Source organism: Pseudophryne corroboree, chromosome 1 (genome assembly GCF_028390025.1).
Source record: "Pseudophryne corroboree isolate aPseCor3 chromosome 1, aPseCor3.hap2, whole genome shotgun sequence".
NCBI lineage: Eukaryota > Metazoa > Chordata > Amphibia > Anura > Myobatrachidae > Pseudophryne > Pseudophryne corroboree.
The window spans coordinates 1131180893-1131206702 of record NC_086444.1 but is presented as its reverse complement, the minus strand read 5'-3'; the positions used below and the strand labels follow the sequence as shown (position 1 = coordinate 1131206702).

At 43.7% G+C, this 25810-nt stretch overlaps 1 protein-coding gene across 3 annotated transcripts in view; it reads left to right on the top strand.

Annotated features, from left to right (window-relative positions):
• EVC2 (EvC ciliary complex subunit 2) overlaps positions 1-25810 on the top strand; it is a 329045-nt gene that overhangs the window by 276576 nt on the left and 26659 nt on the right. For 2 of the 3 annotated variants that reach the window (XM_063923401.1, XM_063923385.1), the window contains exons 20-21: positions 412-608; positions 2976-3080. In XM_063923401.1, the coding sequence (XP_063779471.1) occupies positions 412-608; positions 2976-3080 (302 nt within the window). The remainder of the gene's footprint in view (positions 1-411; positions 609-2975; positions 3081-25810) is intronic. The other variant, XM_063923393.1, reaches the window with a different exon arrangement.

Sequence of the window (25810 nt, the reverse complement as noted above, 5' to 3'; positions counted from 1 at the left end):
CTGTGTCCGCCATGTGAAATGCGGCTGTAATGCATGTGCAGTGGTCAGAAATCACTCCGTTGCATCTGGAATCAGGTAAATTAAATATCCTCTTTCAGCTCATTGGCATAGTGCGAGGTTCTTTTAAGAATACAATAATTCAGAAGTTTGGCTACAAATCAACTAAACTGAGACAAAAATATTATCATATTTGCAGTGTTGGTAACAGATCAGTGCCCTGTATAGTAAGGCATAGGACATTGAAAATGTATGGTACATACAATCTAAATTGATGAAATAAAGTGATCAATGAACAAATTTGCAATCATGTCGTTAGTATTTGTTTGGCATTCGGTGCTGACTCGCTGCCATAGTGATGGTTAATTCTGCCAGTCAGTGACTGCTTGACTCCATGCCATTCATTTTCCCCAGGATATCCGATTGGCAGCTTATCTGACAAAGCGATCCCTGGTACCAGAGGGGATGCTGCACCGAATCCTCAGCCTGCTGCTTCCTGCAAGCCCGGAGAGTGAAATATCGTCTCTTCTATATTCAGTGGGTCATAAATATTCAGACAGCGTCACAGAGAGTGACAGCAATGAGGATGGAGCTGACAGCTGGAAGAAGAGGTAAGCACATGTCAGCTCCTGCAAGGAAAATCCAATTTCACTGTATTGTTTCAGGGGGTATATCCATCCTTTGGCCTGATAACAAAATGTCAACACTACTTAAAATTCCTAACGAGAAACGATAATTGCTCGCCTGTTCTTTCCTCTGGATTTTAAGTTTAAATTACCCCTATAACTGATGAGGTTACATATGGGACTGCTCTGTGTATTACTTACCTTTTAGGATTTTCGTGGCAAAATAAATAGGTAGACTATAAGTCACAGTGTAACTTTCATCCTGTCTTTGTGGATTTATCATTGCCAGCATTTTGCTCTTCTACCAACTAAGGTCTTCATTTCTTGTCATCTGATGACGGGAATGATGATGAGTGCTGTGTGATGAATGATCACTGACCTTCGGCATATGTTTCAGCAGATGTACACACAATGAGTTTCAGACAACCTGTGGCTCTGGAGATAGTGCTGAATGATTTCTATCAGTACACTTTATTAGCTGGAGGCAGGTTTAACCACCCCTTTTGCTAAACAGTAACACAGTTAAATGACAGAAGTGAGCATACAAATAATTTCAATGATCTGATATATTTGTTGAAGGGTGGAAGATTATGAACAAACAGACCATAGAAATATGAGCCCATGGCTTAGCTGGAATAAGAGGACCAGTAGAGGGGGGTGGTGGTATATTTTGTGGGGTTTCCTCACATCGTCATTCAATTCCTCCACTTCTAAGGCCAGGGTAAGCTTTGCACGAGACTGTTCAAATAGCGGTTCCAGCTTAAAAGTCACTGTGTTATACATGGTATCAAGTCCATATAAGCTGCCCATAAAGAGCCTTTCTTCATTGGTGGATAAGAGTGTGAGCATTTAAGCTTTTCATCAAGCGTTAGACAACTCAAGTGTACCATTTTCATTGTGGATAGACTCTTAAATTTAAAGGAATATTCAAATAAGCCCTTGAGATCAATTAGCCCATGCATGGAGCTTATTATAAGGAGCATCTGATAAGCACAAATGCTGTACCTTTATCCGGAATATAAGAGGTTACATTTCTAAGGGAGTTTTTACAATGTATTTTACATTTTGTTGCCATTTGCTATCACAGGATACTTGGTTTATGTATTGTATTGTGACATATACACATATTAAATATTTTTAATAATAAATTTTATTAATACTGTTTAACGACAGCGCTTCTCTGAGTGGTTTTTCATTATTATTATGATTTTTTTGGTTGAGGATCAGCACCTCAATTTGGGAAGCTGCGGTCATAGAACAGTATTGGTATTTTTGGTGTCTTATAGCCGATTACTAGCGCCCACCTACCATTTGATTCTCCGGTTGTGTATCTAAAATACATGTTCACAGAGAAAAATGCAAAAAAAAGACGCTCTGTGCTACCAAGTCACACGGCACTCATGCGTTATTAGGGTGACCAATCCTGGGATCGGGATCGATGAGATCCCGGGATTTGGGCCAAAAATTGGCCGGGATTCAATCTCGGGATTGGGTCTTCCAATTCTGGGGATTTCGGGATTAGGAAGCCCCTTTGTTTTTTTAATGCCGGGCAGCGTTGAGCATCCTCAGAAGGCTCAGATGCTGCCCGGTTCCCCCTGCCCCCGGCTGTGTGCACTGCACAGCGTGACATGAAGTCAGAGGTCACACTGCACAGCCAGCCGCCTACCACTCGGCCCTCAGCGCCTGCACCGACCCGCAACTCTGCAGCAGGTGGACTCACCGTCCCACCTGGTCAGAGGAGGGTAAATTCTATGGGTCTGGGCAGGGCGGGGCAGCAGCGGCGGACAATGCAAAGGAACCAATCGTATTGATCATTTTTTAGTCATAATTTCTGGGATTGAAATAATGGCCCGGGATTGGCCACCCTACGCGTTATGTGTAACACGATTTGTAGCACAGTGAGCAAATATGTAAGAGGACACATCTTTACGTGTAATGGGCATTTCAGGGTGTCAGCTGGGCGGCAACTAGTGTGAGTCTCAAGGGCGGGACGTACACCCTATTGCACACAGAAGGGGCATACCCATTTCAGATGAATCTCTTGCACACAGAATAAGGCAGATGTATCGATACTAATGATGAAGGCAGTGTTAGTAGACAGGATTACTTGGAGTGGAGGAATTGCAGAGCTCTGAGTGGATAATCACATTATCATTCCATTTAATACTCACCGGCATTCCGAATGCGGTCACATTCCGGCCTGCGCGTGACTCAAAATCAGGCACCCAGTGTGCACTTCACTCTGCTCAGAGTGGACCACATAAGGTGCTTGGGTGCTCGGCGAGTGTGAGTAACTGTGCTCATCAGGGTGGTGCAGCATCAGCATTAACAATGTCTTTCTGTTTTCCACAGCAGGAAACAACAGGAGCTGTGGGTGGTCCTTGAGAAGCAAATCAGGGAAGGTTTGGTAAATACAGAGGATGAGAAGGGTACATTTTCTGCCAGGAAGAAGAGAAGGTGAGCACTGAGATAGCGGGGTGGTACTGTCTGGTTTATTAGCATGCTGCTACTGTCACTGAAGATATCTAGCTTGGGACTAAGTGGGTCTCCGCAGACGCCAGCCTCATATAGAGGGGGTAACATCACATGTAAATGCTGAACATACACAAAATGCAGCACAATTTACTAACTAATTGTGTACAGTAACATTAACCTGCACACACTATGTCCACATATCCCTGGTTTATCTTAAAGTTACATAATAGTCATGCAATATCCACATTTAAATGTTATACAAATATGTTGTGTTCCATTCTTATCAGTGAATAGAGTAATGTACATAGGGGGTCATTCCGACCCGATTGCTCGCTGCAGTTCGCAGCGCAGCGATCGGGTCGGAACTGCGCATGCATCGGTGCCGCAGTGCACCGGCGCATGCAGGACGGACGAAGGCCATCGTTCCCTAATGATCGCCTCTGCCTGATTGACAGGCAGAAGCGGTCGCTGGGTGGGAGGGGGCGGCACGGCGGCGTTTGGCCGCCGTTTTGGGGGCGTGGTCCGGCCAACGCAGGCGTGGTCTGACCGCATGGGGGTGGGCCGCAGCGGCTGCGTGACGACACACGGAGCCGCTGCGGCCAGAAAACTCCTAAATTTAGAACAGCTACGATCAACTCGGAATGACCCCCATAGTGCAATAGAATGGCGTCAGACACCTAGCAGACTGCATCGGAACAGTAGCTCAGCAATGCTGTTTCCCATGAGTGTTGTAATTAAAGATCTACACTAAAAAGATCTACAATCAATAGGTCTACCACTAATGATAGACGTGCATTATGTCGACAGGGTCATAAAGTCGACATGTAAAAGCAAGACAGGTTCAAAAGGTCGACATGACATTGGTCGACACACATATGGTAGACCCAAGTATTTTTCTCTTACGTCCTAGAGGATGCTGGGGACTCCGTAAGGAGTAGACGGGCTCCGCAGGAGACATGGGCACTCTAAAGACTTTAGGATAGAATGGGTGTGCACTGGCTCCTCCCTCTATGCCCCTCCTCCAGACCTCAGTTAGATCCTGTGCCCAGAGGAGACTGGGTGCACTGCAGGGGCGCTCTCCTGAGTTTCTCTGTAAAAAAGACTTTTGTTAGGTTTTTTATTTTCAAGGAGCACTGCTGGCAACAGGCTCCCTGCATCGTGGGACTGAGGGAAGAGAAGCAGACCTACTTAAATGATAGGCTCTGCTTCTTAGGCTACTGGACACCATCAGCTCCAGAGGGTCTCACCCTCGCCGTTCGTCCCGGAGCCGCGCCGCCGTCCTCCTCACAGAGCCGGAAGATAGAAGCCGGGTGACTGTTAAGAAGAAAAGAAGACTTCAAAGGCGGCAGAAGACTTCAGATCTTCACTGAGGTAACGCTGCGCGCCATTGCTCCCACACAGACACACACAGCGGTCACTGTAAGGGTGCAGGGCGCAGGGGGGGGGCGCCCTGGGCAGCAATAAAAACCTCTAGGGACACTGGCACGGATAATAGGTACTGCGGAGGCAGTATATTACAAAACCCCCGCCAGTATAAATAATTTGAGCGGAACGGAAGCCCGCCGGTGAGGGGGCGGGGCTTGATCCTTCCAGCACTAACCAGCGCCATTTTCTCCACAGCACACTGCAGAGAAGCTGGCTCCCCGGACTCTCCCCTGCTGAACAAGGTTACACAAGGCAAAAAAGAGGGGGGGGGGGCACAATTTATTGGCGCAGTGAGTGTATTGATATATATATATAAAAGCGCTGAGTACTAACTGGGATTTTATTCCAGTGTACAGTGGCGCTGGGTGTGTACTGCCATACTCTCTCTCTGTCTCTCCAAAGGGCCTTATTGGGGGACTGTCTCCATATAGATATATCCCTGAGTGTGTTGGGGTGTCGGTACGTGTCTGTCGGCATGTCTGAAGCGGAAGGCTTATCTAAGGAGGAGGTAGAGCAGATGATTGTGGTGTCTCCGTCGGCAACGCCGACACCTGATTGGTTGGATATGTGGAATGTTTTAAATGCAAATGTGGCTTTATTACATAAGAGATTGGACAAAGCTGAGTCCAGGGATAAAACAGGGAGTCAATCAATGGCTTTGACTGTGTCACAGGGCCCTTCAGGGTCTCAAAAACGTCCCTTGTCCCAGGTAGCAGACACTGATACCGACACGGATTCTGACTCCAGTGTCGACTACGATGATGCGAGGTTACACCCAAGGGTGGCCAAAAGTATTCATTATATGATTATTGCAATAAAAGATGTTTTGCATATCACAGATGACCCCTCTGTCCCTGACATGAGGGTATGCATGTTTAAGGAAAAGAAACCTGAGGTAACCTTTCCCCCAGCTCATGAGCTGAACGCGTTATTTGAAAAAGCTTGGGAAACTCCAGACAAAAAGCTGCAGATTCCCAAGAGGATTCTTATGGCGTACCCTTTCCCTGCACAGGACAGGGTACGTTGGGAATCCACGCCCACGGTGGACAAGGCTTTAACGCGCTTGTACAAGAAGGTGGCGCTACCGTCTCCAGAGACGGCAGCCCTCAAGGATCCTGCCGATCGCAGACCGGAAACTACCTTAAAATCAATCAAAATACATACGGGTGCTTTGCTCAGACCGGCAATAGCATCGGCTTGGGTTTGTAGTGCGGTAGCAGCTTGGACAGATACCTTGTCAGCTGACATTGATACCCTAGATAGAGATACCATTTTATTGACCTTAGGTCACATTAAGGACGCAGTCTTATATATGAGAGATGCTCAGAGAGACGTTGGGCTGCTAGGTTCAAGGACCAACGCCATGGCGATTTCTGCTAGGCGAGCACTGTGGACCCGCCAATGGACGGGTGATGCCGACTCAAAGAGGCATATGGAAGTTTTGGCTTACAAGGGTGATGTTTTATTTGGGGAAGGTCTCGCGGACCTGGTTTCCACAGCTACCGCGGGTAAATCTACTTTTTTGCCTTATGTTCCCCCACAGCAAAAGAAAACACCACAGTACCAGATGCAGTCCTTTCGGTCGCATAAGTCCAGAAGAGGTCGGGGCTCTTCCTTCCTCGCCAGAGGTAAGGGTAGAGGGAAAAGAATGCCTGCTACGGCTAGTTCCCAGGAACAGAAGTCCTCCCCGGCTTCTACTAAATCCACCGCATGATGCTGGGGCTCCACTGAGGGAGTCCGCGCCGGTGGGGGCACGTCTTCGACTCTTCAGCCACGTCTGGGTTCAGTCGGACGTGGATCCTTGGGCGATGGAAATTGTATCCCAAGGCTACAAGCTGGAATTCGAAGATGTGCCTCCTCGCCAATTCTTCAAATCGGCTTTAGCAGCTTCTCCCCCAGAGAGGGATATAGTTTTAGCTGCAATTCAAAAGCTGTGTCAACAGCAAGTGATTATCAAGGTTCCCCTAAAACAACAGGGAAAAGGGTACTATTCAACCCTGAGAGGTAACGACAAGCATTCATGATTGAACCCGGTGAAATTGATCAATTGGAATCTTAGGGGCGGTTATAATCATATACTAACCACTACCCCCATCACCAGCATTCAGTGACCACGGATCTTTTTTCAAAGACTGTTCTTTATACTGAAAAGTAAGACTTCGTTTACAAGAGACCATTAAGGTGTTTTTATAGCTTTATGTATGTTTGTTCATAACCAGGTGTCTTTTAACCTCCTTTATGGTTAATAAATTAGTTTGCTTATAACGGCTCTCATCTTTTTATTTTTCTCTTGAGACACAGCGCAGCCGTTTGTCAACTTTCCATTCCCACTTTCACGTTCACAAATTGTGCACGGCAGCGCAGTCTCTCAAGAGTTCCTTTTATTTTATTTATAATAATTCACTCTTTGTAGGCGCTGATAGCAGTATCCTAGTTTTCCTTTGTTTTGTATTTTGTGTTTAAATCTGCTAGCTGCCTTAACAACATCTACTTTATTTTATTGTTTAGAATTAAGCTGTACCATGGCAGATCTAACTTGTTTATCTGAATGTGCTAAGAGACGACTACATTATGAGACCAATTTCATTGAAGATTCTGAGACCAATGTTTTATTACCAGCTCAAAATGACCATGAAAGGGAATTTAATACCCTATTTTATAAATTGGAAGATCTTATGAAAACTGAAACCCGCCATTGGTGGGACATGGTCACTTTACAGAAATATATTAAAAATAGAAAAATACCAAGAGGTCTCAGAATCTTCAAGACCTTGTCTTTTGTTGATGATCCCTCATTGAAAGCTAAATGGGATTCTTTGTTGGATGATTGCTCGTATTCACTGATGGATCTCCTTGTTAATTACCGTAAGGATAAAACAATTAAATTATCTCGTGAAATTGAAGAAACCAGGAAAAGCCTGAGTACTTTTTCTGATCATCCGCAATTCAAACACAATGATCTTAAACTAAATCATAAATTGGAACAGTATGAGAAAGAAGTTATAGAGGGTAAGAACAAAAAATTCAAAAGGGACACAGACGATTACAATCAAAACAGAGTACGTAGCTTTAATAAGCGATCAGATTCCAACTATAGAGGAAGGAGCACTTCCAATCGGAGGGTCTATAAAAACCTTAATCCTCCCAATCAGATTGTTAATTCAGAGCACAAGTTTCAACCATATCGTAATTATAATACTACCTATAGAAACAATTATGAAAATAGACACTTTTCACCCCAGAGAAATCTATCGACAGACCCAACAGTGAGACCTAAGGTTCCCACACAGAGTCATTATTCAAGTTCAACCACAACATCAGCTACCAGTGCACACAATTCTATTCATTTTTTAGAAAAGGAACAAAGGATCCAAAAACCCAGACCTCCATATCACATGCCCAACAGATACGAATCCCTCAGAATAGACTCCCCAAAAAGAGCGAGAGAAGAAAATTCAGAGGATGCAGAGGAGGTCGTAGGATACAAAGAATAAAAGAGAGATCTAAGATCATGAGTCAAACAAACATTTATAATCTTTCTTCCAAACAAATTGACCAATTTGAGACACAACTTCTGGTGAAGGGTCTCAAATTTGCTCCATCCAAACCACCTGCCTTTTTTAATTTATTTGTTGAATTAAACACCTACATACGAACTTTAGCTAGGAAAAGGTACTTTGCCACAAAGAAACTAGCACAACAAAAAATGGATGGCTTTCCCATCATTTTAGACAAACAGGATCAATCCAGTTTAAACATACTTGAGTCTTTATTATCAGAAAATCACACCTCAGACTCTACTGTTCTGTTATATAACTCTACTGGTAAGGAAGAACGTTCCTTTAAATTCAAGAACAAATCTAAATTTTTTCCCCTACACCATAGGAGTCCCCCCATTGATATCTTTTATAAGAAGACACTTGATTAATTCAACACCTTGTGTCAGAGAGGGAAAAAGAAATTCAAATACAAACACAATCTTACCGTCCAAGAAAGGTTGGCATTACAGAAATTAGCACATGACCCCTCCCTTGTCATTAAGCCAGCAGACAAGGGGGGGGGGGGGTATTGTAATCCAAAACACTGATGACTATCTGACAGAAGCATTCAGACAACTGAATGACAGTAACACCTATGCTAAACTACTCACCAATCCCTCTCAAGAATACCAAAGATTATTGACAGTCTTAGTCAATGAGGCTTTGGATAAAGACATTATAACAAAGGATGAATCCAGGTACCTAATTCCCTCTCATCCTGTCACTCCCACCTACTACCATCTTCCAAAAATACACAAGTCCCTCACGGCACCCCCTGGTCGTCCCATTATTTCTGGTGTTGGGTCCCTCACCTCTAATCTTTCACATTTTGTTGATTTTTTCTTGCAGCCACTTGCATCTTCTTTACGTTCACACATAAAAGACACCACAGCTTTTCTAACCGCCATCTCAGATATTAACTGGAAAAGTTCCTTCTTTTTCATGACCTGTGATGTACAATCACTTTATTCCAACATCCCACATCAAAAAGGGATATCTACTATAGCGGACTTTCTGTCTAACTCTAAAACTATAGAACCTGAATTACAACAATTTATACTTGACTCAATTTCATTTATATTATCACATAATTATTTCATTTTTAATAAAAAAAATTTATTTACAGATACTTGGGACGGCCATGGGGACGAGGTTCGCGCCGAGTTTCGCCAACCTGTACATGGGGGCCTTTGAGGACCTCCATGTGTGGGGGCGCGACTTTGGCGCGGACCTCGTCTACTATTGCCGTTACATAGATGACATGTTTTTTATCTTTGATGGCGATATTTCCCTTACATCTGACATCACTACCCAGTTGAACAATAACAGTTTTAATTTATGTTTCACTAGTACTTCACACAAATTCTCCATTGACTTTCTTGATATTTCATTAAACATAATCGATGGTAGAATTTCTACCAAGACATTTCAGAAAGAGGTATATACCTTAAACTTCATTCATTACAATAGTTCTCATCACAAACCCTGGTTAAATAATATTCCTTTCGGACAATTCAGACGTATTAAACGCAATTGCAGTGACATGTCAGACTACCAATTACAGGCTGATGAATTATCTCTTGCCTTTCAGAACAGAGGCTACCCTAGGACTCTAATTAAATCAGCTCGTGATAAGGTCGACATATTAGGAAAGGAACTCTTAATGCACAAAACACACTGTCATAATTATGAACCAGACCAACCCTATTTCTTATCCCAGTACAATAGTTCTGCTTCAAAGGTCAGAAACATCATCCGTAGAAATTACCCTATTTTACTTACAGATCACATACTCAGGACTGAATTAACTGATTCTCCATCTGTGATTTTTAAGAAATCAAATACTCTACAGCAACATCTTGCTCCCAGTCTCTTTATAGATAGGAGGATCACTGATGTAACCTTAAGGTCTGATAGGACCCCACAATGGCTCTCAAAAACCTCTGGCTGTTTCAAGTGTGGGGCCAGCAAATGTATTACTTGCTCTTATATTCAGAACAACTCTAAGAGCTTCTGTTCATCTAATTCTATACATTTTGAGATCCGTTCGTTTATAAATTGCAATAGTTCATTTGTGATCTACCTGTTAGTCTGCAGTTGCAACCTGATTTACGTGGGTAGAACCACACGTAAACTCAGAATTAGATTTTTAGAACATAGACGCAACATACAAAAAGGTTTTCTTTTTCATAGTGTTTCCAGACACTTTTCTGAAAAACATCACAAAAATCCAGATGAAATTCAACTTATCGGCATTAAAACCGTTATGCCGACAGTACGCGGAGGGGATAGACATAGAAAATTATGCTTGAGAGAGAACTATTGGATTCACAAACTTAGAACATTCACACCAGAAGGGCTAAATGAATCCATAGAATTTGATCTTTGTTAAACATGTGTTAGCTGACCTCTTAACATTGTCAACTGTTATTTGATTGATATCCCTTTGCCGATCCTCACACCCCATTATGTCATTCATTTACCCTGTACGGATAATAAGCGAGAAACCAACTGAATTTGTTAAATAATGATCTCACATCTAGATAGTCTCATTCTGTCCTTGTACTACTGTGTTTCTCTCACACTAGCAATACATTTAGAGACATGATAATTTGTTTAAATTAACAGGGGTATTTGTCCATCTTACATTTGAACTATGTGTGCATTAATATTAAGGCTGATGATCAGCGAATAATGTTCATTTATTTATTATTTTTTATTTTTTCTATCTTCCTTATTTTTTCTTTGTTTCATATCCATCCATATTTTACATACTTTTTTACTGATTTTTGTTATTTTCTAAATAACCGGACTCTAATACATTATATTACTAAACTATATATCTGTCATTATAATCCTAGAATCATTGAACAGGATATCTATATAATACTACATATTTAGTGCCTCGATACTAAAGGCACCTTTATTTAATAAAGTCAGGTGACCCATTTGATGACAAAATAGATGTAGTATAATACAGAGCTCCATAGTGATACTGCAATCGGAGCATACACCGTGTCTTTAATAAGTTCTTACCCTGACTACAAATATGATGCATGATAGTGTGATGGGTAAAAGTAACACAGTATCGAACAATGTACTACATTTACCAACATAGTTTATGTTTCTAGTATGATACATCTCTCTAATAACACCTTAAATAACAATTATCTGCTAGTTCGTAATAGGTACATACTCTTTGAATTGTCTTTTTTATTTATACAGTTTTATACGTATTTTGATTTAATAACCTTGTCCTAATACCCTTAATGCTGCTATATATATATATCATTATTTATTACACTCCCTTCACTCAGTCCGTCCAGTGGCGTACATGGTAGAGCCACGGACTGACAATGATACGGTTCCAGTGCTCAAATCCCGCAATGGACATGAGTAATTTTATGACTTCTTATATACTTTCTTAAACCTTCAATATTTGTTTGATATAAATTATAGGTATCTTTAGGGTACTAATAATATAATGAAATCATCCCTGTGCTTATGAATTTTTGTATATCCTCCTTTTTTTATTTATTTATATAATTCTGATTATAGACATAATTTTCATTTGTATTCATTGATTATGTTTTTTACATGATATATTTAATCTGATGTTATATAGTACTTATCCCATGTTTAATTATTTCTGCCATGGTCAGCCACTTTTATCCTGTTAATTTTATGTTTTTTTACTGATGTAGAGCCGTTTTTACTATTAACTATATTATATTGTTTCTAATTATATACTGATTATAGACACCTGTGTAGTCGCTTTATATACCGGTTACACCAGAGGTAGGAATATGCCTTTGATAAAGTCACGTGGAACGTGACGAAACGCGTTAGGACTCCACCTGCAATACACCTGTTGAGGTCTCTCTCCGTATCCACAAGCACTGATCCATCTGATTTCCTTCTGACGGGTTCCTTTCCATCGACTGCGGTAGTGTCTTACACCGCTCCCGACCAGACATCGACACTGGCGGCTTGGTCCTTTCTTTCCTCCCGCTGCTGAGCGCCCGTGGGCATTGCAGGACTTAGACCGGGGACGCCCGGTTTAAACACCAGCCCACACAGAGAGGTAACGACAAGCATTCATGATTGAACCCGGTGAAATTGATCAATTGGAATCTTAGGGGCGGTTATAATCACATACTAACCACTACCCCCATCACCAGCATTCAGTGACCACGGATCTTTTTTCAAAGACTGTTCTTTATACTGAAAAGTAAGACTTCGTTTACAAGAGACCATTAAGGTGTTTTTATAGCTTTATGTATGTTTGTTCATAACCAGGTGTCTTTTAACCTCCTTTATGGTTAATAAATTAGTTTGCTTATAACGGCTCTCATCTTTTTATTTTTCTCTTGAGACACAGCGCAGCCGTTTGTCAACTTTCCATTCCCACTTTCACGTTCACAAATTGTGCACGGCAGCGCAGTCTCTCAAGAGTTCCTTTTATTTTATTTATAATAATTCACTCTTTGTAGGCGCTGATAGCAGTATCCTAGTTTTCCTACTATTCAACCCTATTTGTGGTCCCGAAACCGGATGGCTCGGTCAGACCCATTCTAAATTTAAAATCCCTAAACCTGTACTTGAAAAAGTTCAAGTTCAAGATGGAATCGCTCAGGGCAGTTATCTCCAGCCTGGAGGCGGGGGGGGGGGGGGGGATTTTATAGTGTCACTAGACATAAAGGATGCATACCTTCATGTCCCCATATATCCTCCTCATCAGGCATACCTGAGATTCGCTGTACAGGACTGTCATTACCAGTTTCAGACGTTGCCGTTTGGGCTTTCCACGGCCCCGAGGATTTTCACCAAGGTAATGGCGGAAATGATGGTGCTACTGCGCAGGCAAGAAATCACAATTATCCCGTACTTGGACGATCTCCTGATAAAAGTGAGATCAAAGGAACAGTTGCAGAAAAGCGTGTCGCTCTCCCTGAGAGTGCTGCAGCAGCATGGCTGGATTCTAAATCTACCAAAGTCACAGTTGGTTCCAACGACTCGGCTATCTTTCTTAGGCATGATTCTGGACACGGAACAAAAGAGGGTTTTTCTCCCGATGGAAAAAGCCCAGGAACTCCAGAACATGGTCAGAGACCTGTTAAAACTGAAAAGAGTGTCAGTCCATCAATGCACTCGAGTACTGGGAAAAATGGTGGTGACCTACGAGGCCATCCCCTTCGGCAGGTTTCATGCGAGGACATTTCAGTGGGACCTTCTGGACAAGTGGTCCGGGTCCCATCTTCAAATTCATCAGAAAAAAAGCATGTCTCCCAGGGCCAGGGTGTCTCTCCTGTGGTGGCTGCAGAGTGCTCACCTTCTAGAGGGTCGCAGGTTCGGCATTCAAGACTGGGTTCTGGTTACCACGGACGCGAGCCTCCGAGGATGGGGAGCAGTCACACAAGGAAGAAATTTTCAGGGACTATGGTCAAGCCAGGAGGCTTGTCTACACATCAACATACTGGAATTAAGGGCCATATACAACGGCCTACGACAAGCGGAGACTCTTCTTCGCGACCTACAGGTTCTGAATCAGTCAGACAACGTCACAGCCGTGGCTCATGTAAACCGTCAAGGCGGGACAAGGAGCAGAGTGGCAATGGTGGAAGCCACCAGGATTCTACGCTGGGCGGAAAATCACGTAAGCGCTCTGTCAGCAGTCTTCATTCCGGGAGTGGACAACTGGGAAGCAGACTTCCTCAGCAGACACGATCTCCATCCAGGAGAGTGGGGACTTCATCAAGAAGTTTTTGCAGAGATAACAAGTCTTTGGGGACTTCCTCAAATAGACATGATGGCGTCATGCCTCAACAAGAAGCTTCGAAGGTATTGTGCCAGGTCAAGGGACCCTCAGGCAGTAGCGGTAGACGCCCTGGTGACACCGTGGGTGTTTCAGTCGGTCTATGTGTTCCCTCTTCCTCTCATCTCAAAAATATTGAGAATCATAAGACGAAAAAGAGTGCAGACAATACTCATTGTTCCAGATTGGCCTCGAAGGGCCTAGTATTCAGATCTTCAGGAGATGCTCACAGAAGATCCATGGCCTCTTCCTCTCAGGGAGGACCTGTTGCAGTAGGGGCCGTGCGTATTCCAAGACTTACCGCGGTTACGTTTGACGGCATGGTGGTTGAATACCAAATCCTAGCTGGAAAAGGTATTCCGGAGGAAGTCATCCCTACTCTGATAAAGGCTAGGAAGGAGGTGACGGCGAAACATTATCACCATATCTGAAGGAAGTATGTATCCTGGTGTGAAGCCAAGAATGCTCCTACGGAAGATTTCCACCTGGGCGTTTTCTCCACTTTCTACAGACAGGAGTGGATATGGGCCTAAAGTTAGGCTCCATTAAGGTACAGATTTCGGCCCTATCTATATTCTTTCAGAAGGAATTGACTTCTCTCCCAGAAGTCCAGACTTTTGTAAAGGGAGTGCTACACATCCAGCCTCCTTTTGTGCCCCCCGTGGCACCATGGAACCTTAACGTGGTATTACAGTTCCTATAATCTCACTGGTTTGAGCCTCTTCAAACAGTTGAATTAAAATTTCTCACTTGGAAGGTGGTCATGTTGTTGGCCTTGGCATCTGCAAGGCTGGTGTCCGAATTGGCGGCTTTGTCTCATAAGAGCCCCTACCTCATTTTCCATGTGGATAGAGCAGAGTTGAGGACTCGTCCTCAATTTTTGCCTAAGGTAGTTTCATCGTTTCATACGAACCAACCTATTGTGGTGCCTGTGGCTACGGGAGACTTGGAGGATTCCAAGTCCCTTGATGTAGTCAGGGCCTTAAAAATTTACGTAGCCAGGAAGGCTCGGATTAGGAAAACAGAGGCACTGTTTGTCCTGTATGCAGCCAACAAGGTTGGCGCTCCTGCTTCTAAGCAGACTATTGCTCGCTGGATCTGTAACACGATTCAGCAGGCTCATTCTACGGCTGGATTGCCGTTACCAGATTCGGTAAAGGCCCATTCCACTAGGAAGGTGTGCTCTTCTTGGGCGGCTGCCCGAGGCGTCTCGGCTTTACAGCTTTGCCGAGCGGCTACTTGGTCGGATTCAAACACTTTTGCAAAATTCTATAAGTTTGATACCCTGGCTGATGAGGACCTCATGTTTGCTCAATCGGTGCTGCAGAGTCATCCGCACTCTCCCGCCCGGTCTGGAGCTTTGGTATAATCCCCATGGTCCTTACGGAGTCCCCAGCATCCTCTAGGACGTAAGAGAAAATAAGATTTTAAACCTACCGGTAAATCTTTTTCTCCTAGTCCGTAGAGGATGCTGGGTGCCCGTCCCAGTGCGGACATATTTCTGTATGACTTGTATTTAGTTGTTGCTTACATAAGGGTTATGTTACAGTTAAGATCAGTCGTTGGCTGATACTGTTTTAATCATACTGTTAACTGGTTGCGTATATTCCAGGTTATACGGTGTGGATGGTGTGGGCTGGTATGAATCTTGCCCTTAGATTAACAAAAATCCTTTCCTCGTACTGTCCGTCTCCTCTGGGCACAGTTTCTCTAACTGAGGTCTGGAGGAGGGGCATAGAGGGAGGAGCCAGTGCACACCCATTCTATCCTAAAGTCTTTAGAGTGCCCATGGCTCCTGTGGAGCCCGTCTATACCCCATGGTCCTTACGGAGTCCCCAGCATCCTCTACGGACTAGGAGAAAAAGATTTACCAGTAGGTTTAAAATCTTATTTTTTTTCATCTTCATACTTTACCATCCACGTGGACTACGATTGGGAATAGTAACCTGTGCAGCGGTAGCGGAGCGAGGCACCTTGCCCGAAGCATGGCAAGCCATGCGATGGGACGTGGTACGCTAATGGGGCTTGTTTGTGGCAGAAAAGTGACAACCCCCCCCCAAAAAAAAAGAATTGTCGACCTTTTTTGTGTCGACCATTTACATGTCGACCTTTTGACCCTATCAACCTTTCCTACTGTCTGCCTCTTCTATGTCAACCTTTTGACCCTGTCAAGCTTTTGACCCTGTCGACTTAATGCTTGTCTACCATTAGTAGTAGACCTATTGACTGTAGACCTTTTTAGTATAGATCTAATAATCCGCACCCATAATTAAAGTTAAAAACTGTTTTTTAAAATCCTTGTAAATAAAGGGAATGAGAATGGTATGTGTGATGTAGTGTTCTGAGGGGGTAATTCAGAGCTGATCGATAGGTAGCGATTTTTGCAGCCCTGCGATCGGATAGTCGCCGCCTACAGGGGGAGTGTATTTTTGCTGTGCAAGTGTGCGGTCGCATGTGTAGCAGAGCTGCACAAACTGATTTTGTGCAGTCTCTGCGCAGCCCAGGACTTACTCAGCCGCTGCGATCACATCAGGCTGTTCAGGACCAGCTTTGAAGTCAGACACCCGCCCTGCAAACGCATGGAAACGCCTGCGTTTTTCCAAACACTCCCAGAAAACGGTCAGTTGCCACCTACAAATGCCCTCAATCTCCTTGCGAACGCCCGTGCGAATGGATCCTTCGCACAAACCCGTCGCTGACCAGCGATCCCCTTTGCAGCTGTCTGTCGCACCTGTGCATTGCGGTGTATACGCATGCGCAGTTTGGTCTGAATTACCCCCTCAGTCTCCTTTATTATTATGTATCGCTGTCTAGAACATAGCAGCTGCTGATCTGCCACTAGCCTGTGTCTTTCAGACTTCTCCACTGAGACTGTCCTCATAAAAGTGATCACGGGTCTGCTTATAGCAAAGCCTGAAGGTGACTGCTCCTCACCCTCCTAGAAACTTTTGCCACTTTCAATATCGAACGTCCTCTTTCACCACTCTATCTGCAGCAAAACTCTGCACCTCCCGACACGGATTCTCCATTTCCCCCAGAATCCAATTCAAATTACTCACCCAGGACCTACCAAGCCTCTTAACAACGTCATGTCTTTATCTCTGGTTACTTAATTCCATATACTCTCTCATACTTATTCTTGTCTTGGCTCTTTCTACTGGGTACAGTTGAATTTGAAATCTTTGAAATGCCATTATTCAGGCATGTAACCTGCAATCTGCCCCCAAAAATGGCTTCACAAACTGAAGTACAACCGAAAAAATTGCTGCGCCTGTGTCTAACAGTTACTCAGTGAACAGATCTAATAACCTAAACCAGGGATTAATAATGTCAAATGTACATGCGCCTCTATAAGGAGTTGTGTGATACTCCTAGATAAGCTAGATGAACCGAGAGAAAGAAAGAAATAATAATAATAAAGGCGCTCATCTCATTATGACATTATAATGCCCTGAATTCTTTTACAACCAAGGAGTCAAATGGAAATTTAAGAATAAACATTTATTTATCAGAAATAATAATAAATAAAAAACACTTTGTTTAGAGCAAGCTCATGTATAAAATACAGTATTTTATCCTTATCCTCACTGATAGACCACATACTGTATGTAGAAATCTGGAACGCACATAAATTGTATGTATAATGTTTCAGTAAACAATGAGAACCATGAAGCTAACTGAATAGCTGATAGTCCAAATGTAACAAACTGTTACAATGTTTATGAAACACTGTTACAAAAACTGCTGTAGAAAGGTGTTTTCCTGTTGAGTATAACACAGTTACTTAGTATATATTAATTGCTGATAGCAGATGTAGGCTCTAAAATATATATCAGCCCATTATGGGAATCACCTCAAAGTTCAAAAAGCCGGTATATAGGCAGCAATAGGATATTATGTTACCTCTCCAATAGGGCTGGTAGACCCGAGCGTCCTCGGGTGAGTCCAAATTGTGCCCAATATATTGTGAAGCTAGAGGGTTCGTGGCTTATATGTCCGTGCTGACAGGGATCCCGCTGCTGATGGTTAGCTCGATTTCCCTGGGCGTGCACCGCCCGCTGCAGAATGTGGGGAAAGAGCAGGTGTGTGGCTGATTGAATGGAAGCCGCCGCAAGGACCCAGCTGCACGTAAATCTCCTCCTATACTCCCTGGACATGCGCCGTCCGTTGGTAGTTAGAGGGAGAGAGGCTGATATGAACAGTTTAGGCAGCCGCACGGAGCTCATACACCGGCCGTGTCCTGTCTCGTATCGCCCACTGCTGTATGGGATGGAGTAAGGCAATAGTATATGTGTCCCAAATTGTGCGGTCAATTAGTGAGAAAGGGGAGGAGTCCTGACGCATTTCGTCACGCAACCCGTGACTTTTTCAAAGATGACTCCTGTAGCCATATGTGCTCTATTTAAGGAGCTCACAATAGAACACTCACATGTTTAATTAATGAGATTGATAATGCACCAATTGTTAAAAAATTATTAACCATGACACCCTTGGTTGTTTCTTAATATAATGGCTAAGCAAATTAGCTGACCAAGAGACTTTCTGTCCACACATAAAACACTTTATAAACCACTATATAAAACACTATATAAAACAATGGCGGAGCTTACTAGTAAAACTAAATAGTCCCGAACAAGGGGTTAATAGTGGAGTAAGAGAAAGTGGATTGGATAAATTCCAATACTACGACCAACTTCAGTCATCAATCCACAGTATACATGCGATATCGCTGCACACATTTTAAAAAAGGAAAAGAAAGAAAAAAATTAGATATAAAAATGAATAAATTAAATAAATAGACATATTAAGCATAGAAGTAACGATCCCAGCAGCGCCTATGTTAAAAAAAAGCCCTCAATGAGATTTCTAGGATAGTTATAAATTTGCAGGTTAAAGGTTAAGGACTAAGAATAGAGCCGTGAGGGATTATTCAAACCACCCCACTTTTGCTCTATCATAAACATGTGGCTAAATTCAAATTCTACTTAAACTATCACTCAATATGTTATTCTTCTCCATATTGTTAAGAAAGACTACATAGGAACAGACCCAATTGGAAAACCAAGTGTCCCCTATAGTTCTTAAGAGGAGTGAAAGGAAAAGACAACATAAATGATGGTAAATGAAAAAAGGAAGAAGGAAGAGTAATCTACTATTAATCAGACTGTGTCAGTGATCAATCTCGATACACTCATTGAGGCCCTCAGGGATGAGGGTCCTCAACCGGTGTATACAGAAGTTTTCCCTGCGACAGAGTCTGCTAAATCTGTCTCCACCTCTTTGGGTGAAGCTAATTGTCTCAATGCCTATTAATTTTAGATCCTTAGGATCTCTATTATGACAGTGAGAAAAATGTTTTGAGACTCCATGATTCAAGAAGCCCTTTATGATGTTGCGCCTATGTTCTAAAAAGCAAACTCTGAGCTTACGTGTGGTTCTCCCTATATAGTGGAGACCACAAGGACACACTAACATGTAAATAATATAATCACTATTACAATTGATGAATGATTTAATTATATGTTCCTCTCCCGTAGAAGATGCAAAAACATGTAGATTGTTCTGGATATGAGAACATGTAATACAATTCCCCAGACCACATCTATAACAACCGTTTGGTTTAGTTGTAAGCCAAGAGACTGATGGGTTCTGGTTCACATTGCCCACAGTTCTCTTGTCAACAAATAAGCTAGGAGCAAGATGTTGTGTCAAATTCTCAGATTCTTTGAAAATAATTGAAGGAGACTGGCCAATTTCTGATTTAAGGATCTTATCCGTCAACAATATAGGAAAGTTGTTGATCAGAACCTTTTTGATCTTCCCAGAGGCACTATTAAACTTAGAAAAGAAATATGGTAAATCTTCTTTGAAGGATGCATTCTCAACCCTGTACTGAAGAAGCTGTCCACGATCAAGTTTACTGGCCTTTTCCAATGCAGAATTAATCAAATCTGAGGGATAACCTCTAGCCCTAAGAGCACTAGTAAGTTCAAGTGCTTGCATATTAAAGTCATCCTGATTACTGCAATTGCGCCGTAACCGACGCAATTGTCCTAGTGGAATGTTCTCCATCCATGGTTTAGAATGCATACTTCCAAAGTGAAGGAAGTTATAGTTATCTACTTCCTTCCTAAATGTCTTAGTTACAATGGTGTCATCCAAGATGGAGATAGCAATATAGAGAAAAGAAACAAACTCATTATTTACTGTGCCCGTGAACTGAAAATGAAAATCATTGTTAAGAAGTGAAGCGAGTAAACTGTGAGTAATCCCCATCAAAAATGAAAAATAAATCATCTATATAACGGCCATAAAAGACGAGGTCCGCGCCCAAGTCCCGCCCCCATATATGCGCGTTTTCAAACGCGCCCATATATATGTTGGCAAAACTAGGCGCGAACCTCGTCCCCATGGCCGTCCCAAGTGTCTGTAAATAATATATATTATTAAAGAGAAAATAATTATGGGACAAAATAAACGATATAGAATCCACAATGAATTTATGCAATCTCGTTGACATAGTATCTGAATTGATCAGTTGTTGCTCAATTACCGCAACCCCCTTTGTATGGGGAATATTGGAATATAATGAACTTACATCACATTCTTTCTTTCACAAACTGAAACCCAGCCTTAGTGGTAGTAACATGTCCCACGCAGAGTTTATGTCAGATCCTGCCGTGATGTATTTGAAGAAAAAAACATAAAATAGTGCACTGGTGTCTGTTCACTTCTTACAGCATAACATTAGCTCAAAACAACCATTTTATCTGTTTATAAAGAAAAATAAGCTGCAGGAATGCTGCACCTGTTTTCACGAGGAAGTGCGCAGATTTGAGTCCAGATTTGATGTACTAGTAACTAGGATGACATTATTTAATAATGATTTCAAGTCTGGTTGGAGCGGGGGGCATTTTGTTTAGGAGGGGACTACAGAGTATTTTGCTATCCCCCAAACTATTTGGAGGAAATTCTAGGATTCACCATATTCTTCCAGTGTAATGCCGTCTGCAGTTGTAATTAATGACTGCGTTGATAGCAATTTCAAAATCGTCTTCTTTGTTGAGTCCGTCGTCTTCTTTCTTCAGGGCCTTGCTCTGGCTCTTCTTCTTCTCTGGCACCGAACTGCTTGCACCCACCTCACTGGCCAATATAAGCCGGCTAAAGGGGGTGGAGTTATGACACAGGAGGCCCTTATTGACCCGTTGCAAACTCCTATTCCCAGGACCCTGGCAAGTTATGTATGGCTCGCTGGTGGCACTTTTTACATTTAACAGGCAGTTTCCCAATAAGCAGTGTGGCATGCACTAGATCATGTTAGTTTGCAGATCTGCTTTTAAATCATGTTATACACATCAAAACTAACAACCAGCTGAAGAATGTCACCTGCTGATCAAAGCAATGTTCCCCTACTGTAGTCCCCAGCTTCCTCCTCATCCATCTTTTTCATACAGTAACAAAAACATAGCTGCTAAAAATGTAAGATTAGGTTCTCAGCATTAGGAACCCCCAGCATTATACATTACGGGTTCCAGACTATGTATAGACACTGTCTAGATAGACAGTAGGGCGACACCATATGGTTGACAGGGTCAAAAGGTCGATAGGCACAAGTTAGACAAGTTCAAAAGGTCGACATGGCAATGGTTGACAAAATTATGGTAGACAAGTTTTTGGGGATTTTCAATTTTTTTTTACAACCATTCACGTGGACTATGACTGAGAATAGTAACCTGTGCTGAGCTGCAAATCAATGTTGTGGTGCTTCAGTTTCATCCTTATGTGGATGATAGCTGTAAATGAGCCTAGGAAGAAGGGTTAAGCCTTGCCCCCAAGCCTTGTTGTTTCCAAGATGCCTTAATGCCATGGACTGATTCTAATTGTTCTTAGAAGAACAACTGGACGAAGGGTAGGTAAGCATAGAGTGTGGCTGCAGTAGCTGTTGGCATATACTGTGGCATATTGGGTATAAAGAGTTTGAGCTGGTGGTACAGTATATAGTGTGAAAACACAGGCTGGTATACAGTGTATTATTATTATTATAATTACAACAATTAATATATATGGCGGCACAGGCTGGTATACAGTTTGAGGGCACAGGCTGGAATACAGTGTAAGGGCACAGGTTGGAATGCAGTGTAAGGGCACAGGATGGAATACAGTGTGAGGGCACAGGCTGGAGAGCAGTGTGATGACACAGGCTGGTATACAGTGTGCAGGTACAAGCTGGTATACAGTGTGAGGGTACAAGCTGGTATACGGTGTGAGGACACAGGCTGGTATGCGGTGTGAGGGCACAGGCTTTTATACGGTGTGAGGGCACAGGCTGGTATACGGTGTGAGGGTACAGGCTGGTATACGGTGTGAGGGTACAGGCTGGTATACAGTGTGAGGGCACAGGCTGGAATACGGTATGAGGGCACAGGCTAGAGAGCAGTGTGAGGGCACAGGCTGGTATACAGTGTGAGAGCACAGGCTGGTATATGGTGTAAGGGCACAGGCTGGTATACGGAGTAAGGGCACAGGCTAGAGAGCAGTGTCAGGGCACAGGCTGGAGAGCAGTGTGAGGGTACAGGCTGGTATACGGTGTGAGGACACAGGCTGGTATACGGTGTGATGGCAAAGGCTTTTATACGGTGTGAGGGTACAGGCTGGTATACAGTATGAGGGCACAGGCTGGAGAGCAGTGTGAGGGCACAGGCTGGTATACAGTGTGAGAGTACAGGCTCGTATACGGTGTGAGTACACAGGCTGGTATACAGTGTGAGGGTACAGGCTGATATACGGTGTGAGGACACAGGCTGGTATACAGTATGAGGGAGCAGTGTGAGGGTACAGACTGGTATACGGTGTGAGGGCACGCTTTTATACGGTGTGAGGGCACAAGCTGGTATACGGTGTGAGGGCACAGGCTGGTGTACAGTGTGATGGCACAGGCTGGTGTACAGTGTGAGGGCACAGTCTGGAATGTAGTGTTGGGGTACAGGCTGATATATTCTGCACATTGCTGGATATAACAAGCTGACGATGTTGCCCACTATATTATAGACTATGTCAGGCAGTTGTATCTAAGTCATTGTTATCTACGCTGCCATGTATAGCACTGTACCCATATTACTATTCTGTGCAGTGCATGAATGTATATAAACACTGCCACCAATTATATACCCCACAATAGACTTGCAGTAAACAAGATAACATGTTAGCACTGCCAGGTGTAGTATAGTAACAGACACACTTGGCACAGGATGGAATACAGTGTGAGGGCACAGGCTGGAGAGCAGTGTGATGACACAGGCTGGTATACAGTGTGCAGGTACAAGCTGGTATACAGTGTGAGGGTACAAGCTGGTATACGGTGTGAGGACACAGGCTGGTATGCGGTGTGAGGGCACAGGCTTTTATACGGTGTGAGGGCACAGGCTGGTATACGGTGTGAGGGTACAGGCTGGTATACGGTGTGAGGGTACAGGCTGGTATACAGTGTGAGGGCACAGGCTGGAATACGGTATGAGGGCACAGGCTAGAGAGCAGTGTGAGGGCACAGGCTGGTATACAGTGTGAGAGCACAGGCTGGTATACGGTGTAAGGGCACAGGCTGGTATACGGAGTAAGGGCACAGGCTAGAGAGCAGTGTGAGGGCACAGGCTGGAGAGCAGTGTGAGGGTACAGGCTGGTATACGGTGTGAGGACACAGGCTGGTATACAGTGTGATGGCAAAGGCTTTTATACGGTGTGAGGGTACAGGCTGGTATACAGTATGAGGGCACAGGCTGGAGAGCAGTGTGAGGGCACAGGCTGGTATACAGTGTGAGAGTACAGGCTCGTATACGGTGTGAGTACACAGGCTGGTATACAGTGTGAGGGTACAGGCTGATATACGGTGTGAGGACACAGGCTGGTATACAGTATGAGGGCACAGTCTGAAGAGCAGTGTGAGGGTACAGACTGGTATACGGTGTGAGGGCACGCTTTTATACGGTGTGAGGGCACAAGCTGGTATACGGTGTGAGGGCACAGGCTGGTGTACAGTGTGATGGCACAGGCTGGTGTACAGTGTGAGGACACAGTCTGGAATGTAGTGTTGGGGTACAGGCTGATATATTCTGCACATTGCTGGATATAACAAGCTGACGATGTTGCCCACTATATTATAGACTATGTCAGGCAGTTGTATCTAAGTCATTTTTATCTACGCTGCCATGTATAGCACTGTACCCATATTACTATTCTGTGCAGTGCATGAATGTATATAAACACTGCCACCAATTATATACCCCACAATAGACTTGCAGTAAACAAGATAACATGTTAGCACTGTAACACGAATGTTAGTTCTTATTGTTTGTTTAGCAGTCAATTAATATAGCTATCAATTATTAATTAAAATACAATAGGTCTGAGGTATATATATCAGTCTATTGTGTTATAATACAGTGTATTATAAGTATAAGTGATATAAATATATATATATGAACTAGATATATTTGTCTATATATGTAAATAGTATTGATGATTAATTGATGTAGTTGGGCCATATATTGTGTATGTAGTCAGCTGACAGGTATACTTTAATATATATTAGTATATGTACTTCAATGTGGGCTCGAGACATTGTGGCTGGCAATAGTCTGCAGGGCAGTAAAGGCGGCTAAAAAGGGTCTCTCGCTGTGATCGCGTGCTGCAGGAGTAACAACCTGCCGGGCGGGAACGGCGGGTCCGCGAGCAGAGAGCAGGGCTGACCGCGAGGCTAATGGAAAGATGGGAGTTGATTGGCGGCAGCAGGGGGATCGCGCGACTCCGGCGGGAAGCAGGAGGCACGAGCCGAGGGTCTGGGGACGATAAATAGAGCTCCCCGCTGACAGACGGCAGACTGCGGTTCCCCCTGTGAGTGTACACACCTGGATCTCCTGGGCAAGTGACAGAGCGGTATGTTCACTGCTGACAGCGGAGTCCAGGTGATGTGACCGGAGCAGGGCAGACGGAGAGACGCTGTTGGGTGGCATAGTGAGTACTACTACGTTACTCACCATTGCGCTGGAGTGGCTGTGCACGCCCACGGAGAGGGGAAGCCGCGAGGTCGGTGGCCGACGAGCGGAAGAGGTCCGGCGCTATTCACCGCGGAGAAGGTGTGAGGCGGATGACAGCGGCGACAGCCAGCCCCAGGCGGCAGGTATAGCGGTCTAGCAGTGGCTGACTGAGGAAGAGGAGGACTGCCGAGAGGGGAAGTGACGGCCCATGGCAACCAGAGAAGCCACTCTGGTTGCTAAGACAGCGAATTGAAAAGGTCGGTTTAATGACGAGGGGGATCTCCGCCCACTTGACTCTCTGTCATAGAAGTGAAGGAGGAGTCGGGGGAGCGCTCAGTAACTCATCAGGACAACTAAAATGTGAGTGAACAAACCCCTGTATATTACACCCTTTTGCACACCTCACCTAAGCACAAGAATACCAGCGATAGGCATCGTTATCACCAGGTTACATATAGAACTATAAGCGAAACGATGTCAAGAGAACACAGGTGCATATTCACATAAACTATGTGGAATTAGATAGTAAGTGAATAGCCAATACTATTATAGCATGGTATTTCAGTTCATGCTTTAACTTGCAGCATTTTAAGAGAAATGTGAAATAGATATATATCTTATTGAAGTCATCCCGCAGGACTGTGAGCTGGTATGAGGAGGAGAGTTAGGGATGAGTTAATGCAACAGCATGGATTTAAAGTGGTAGTGCAGTTAATCCGGCTGCATACACAGAAAGGACAGTACTGACAAGAACTACTACCGCTGGCAGTTGTTCAAGCCACACCGCATACAGGGCTCTGAACTTCTAAACTAACTGAGGATGTTCAGTATACAATGAGTCATAATTATTCCCCAAAGTGTTTGCTTGGATAGTAATTGACAGCTGATCTCTGTTACAACTTC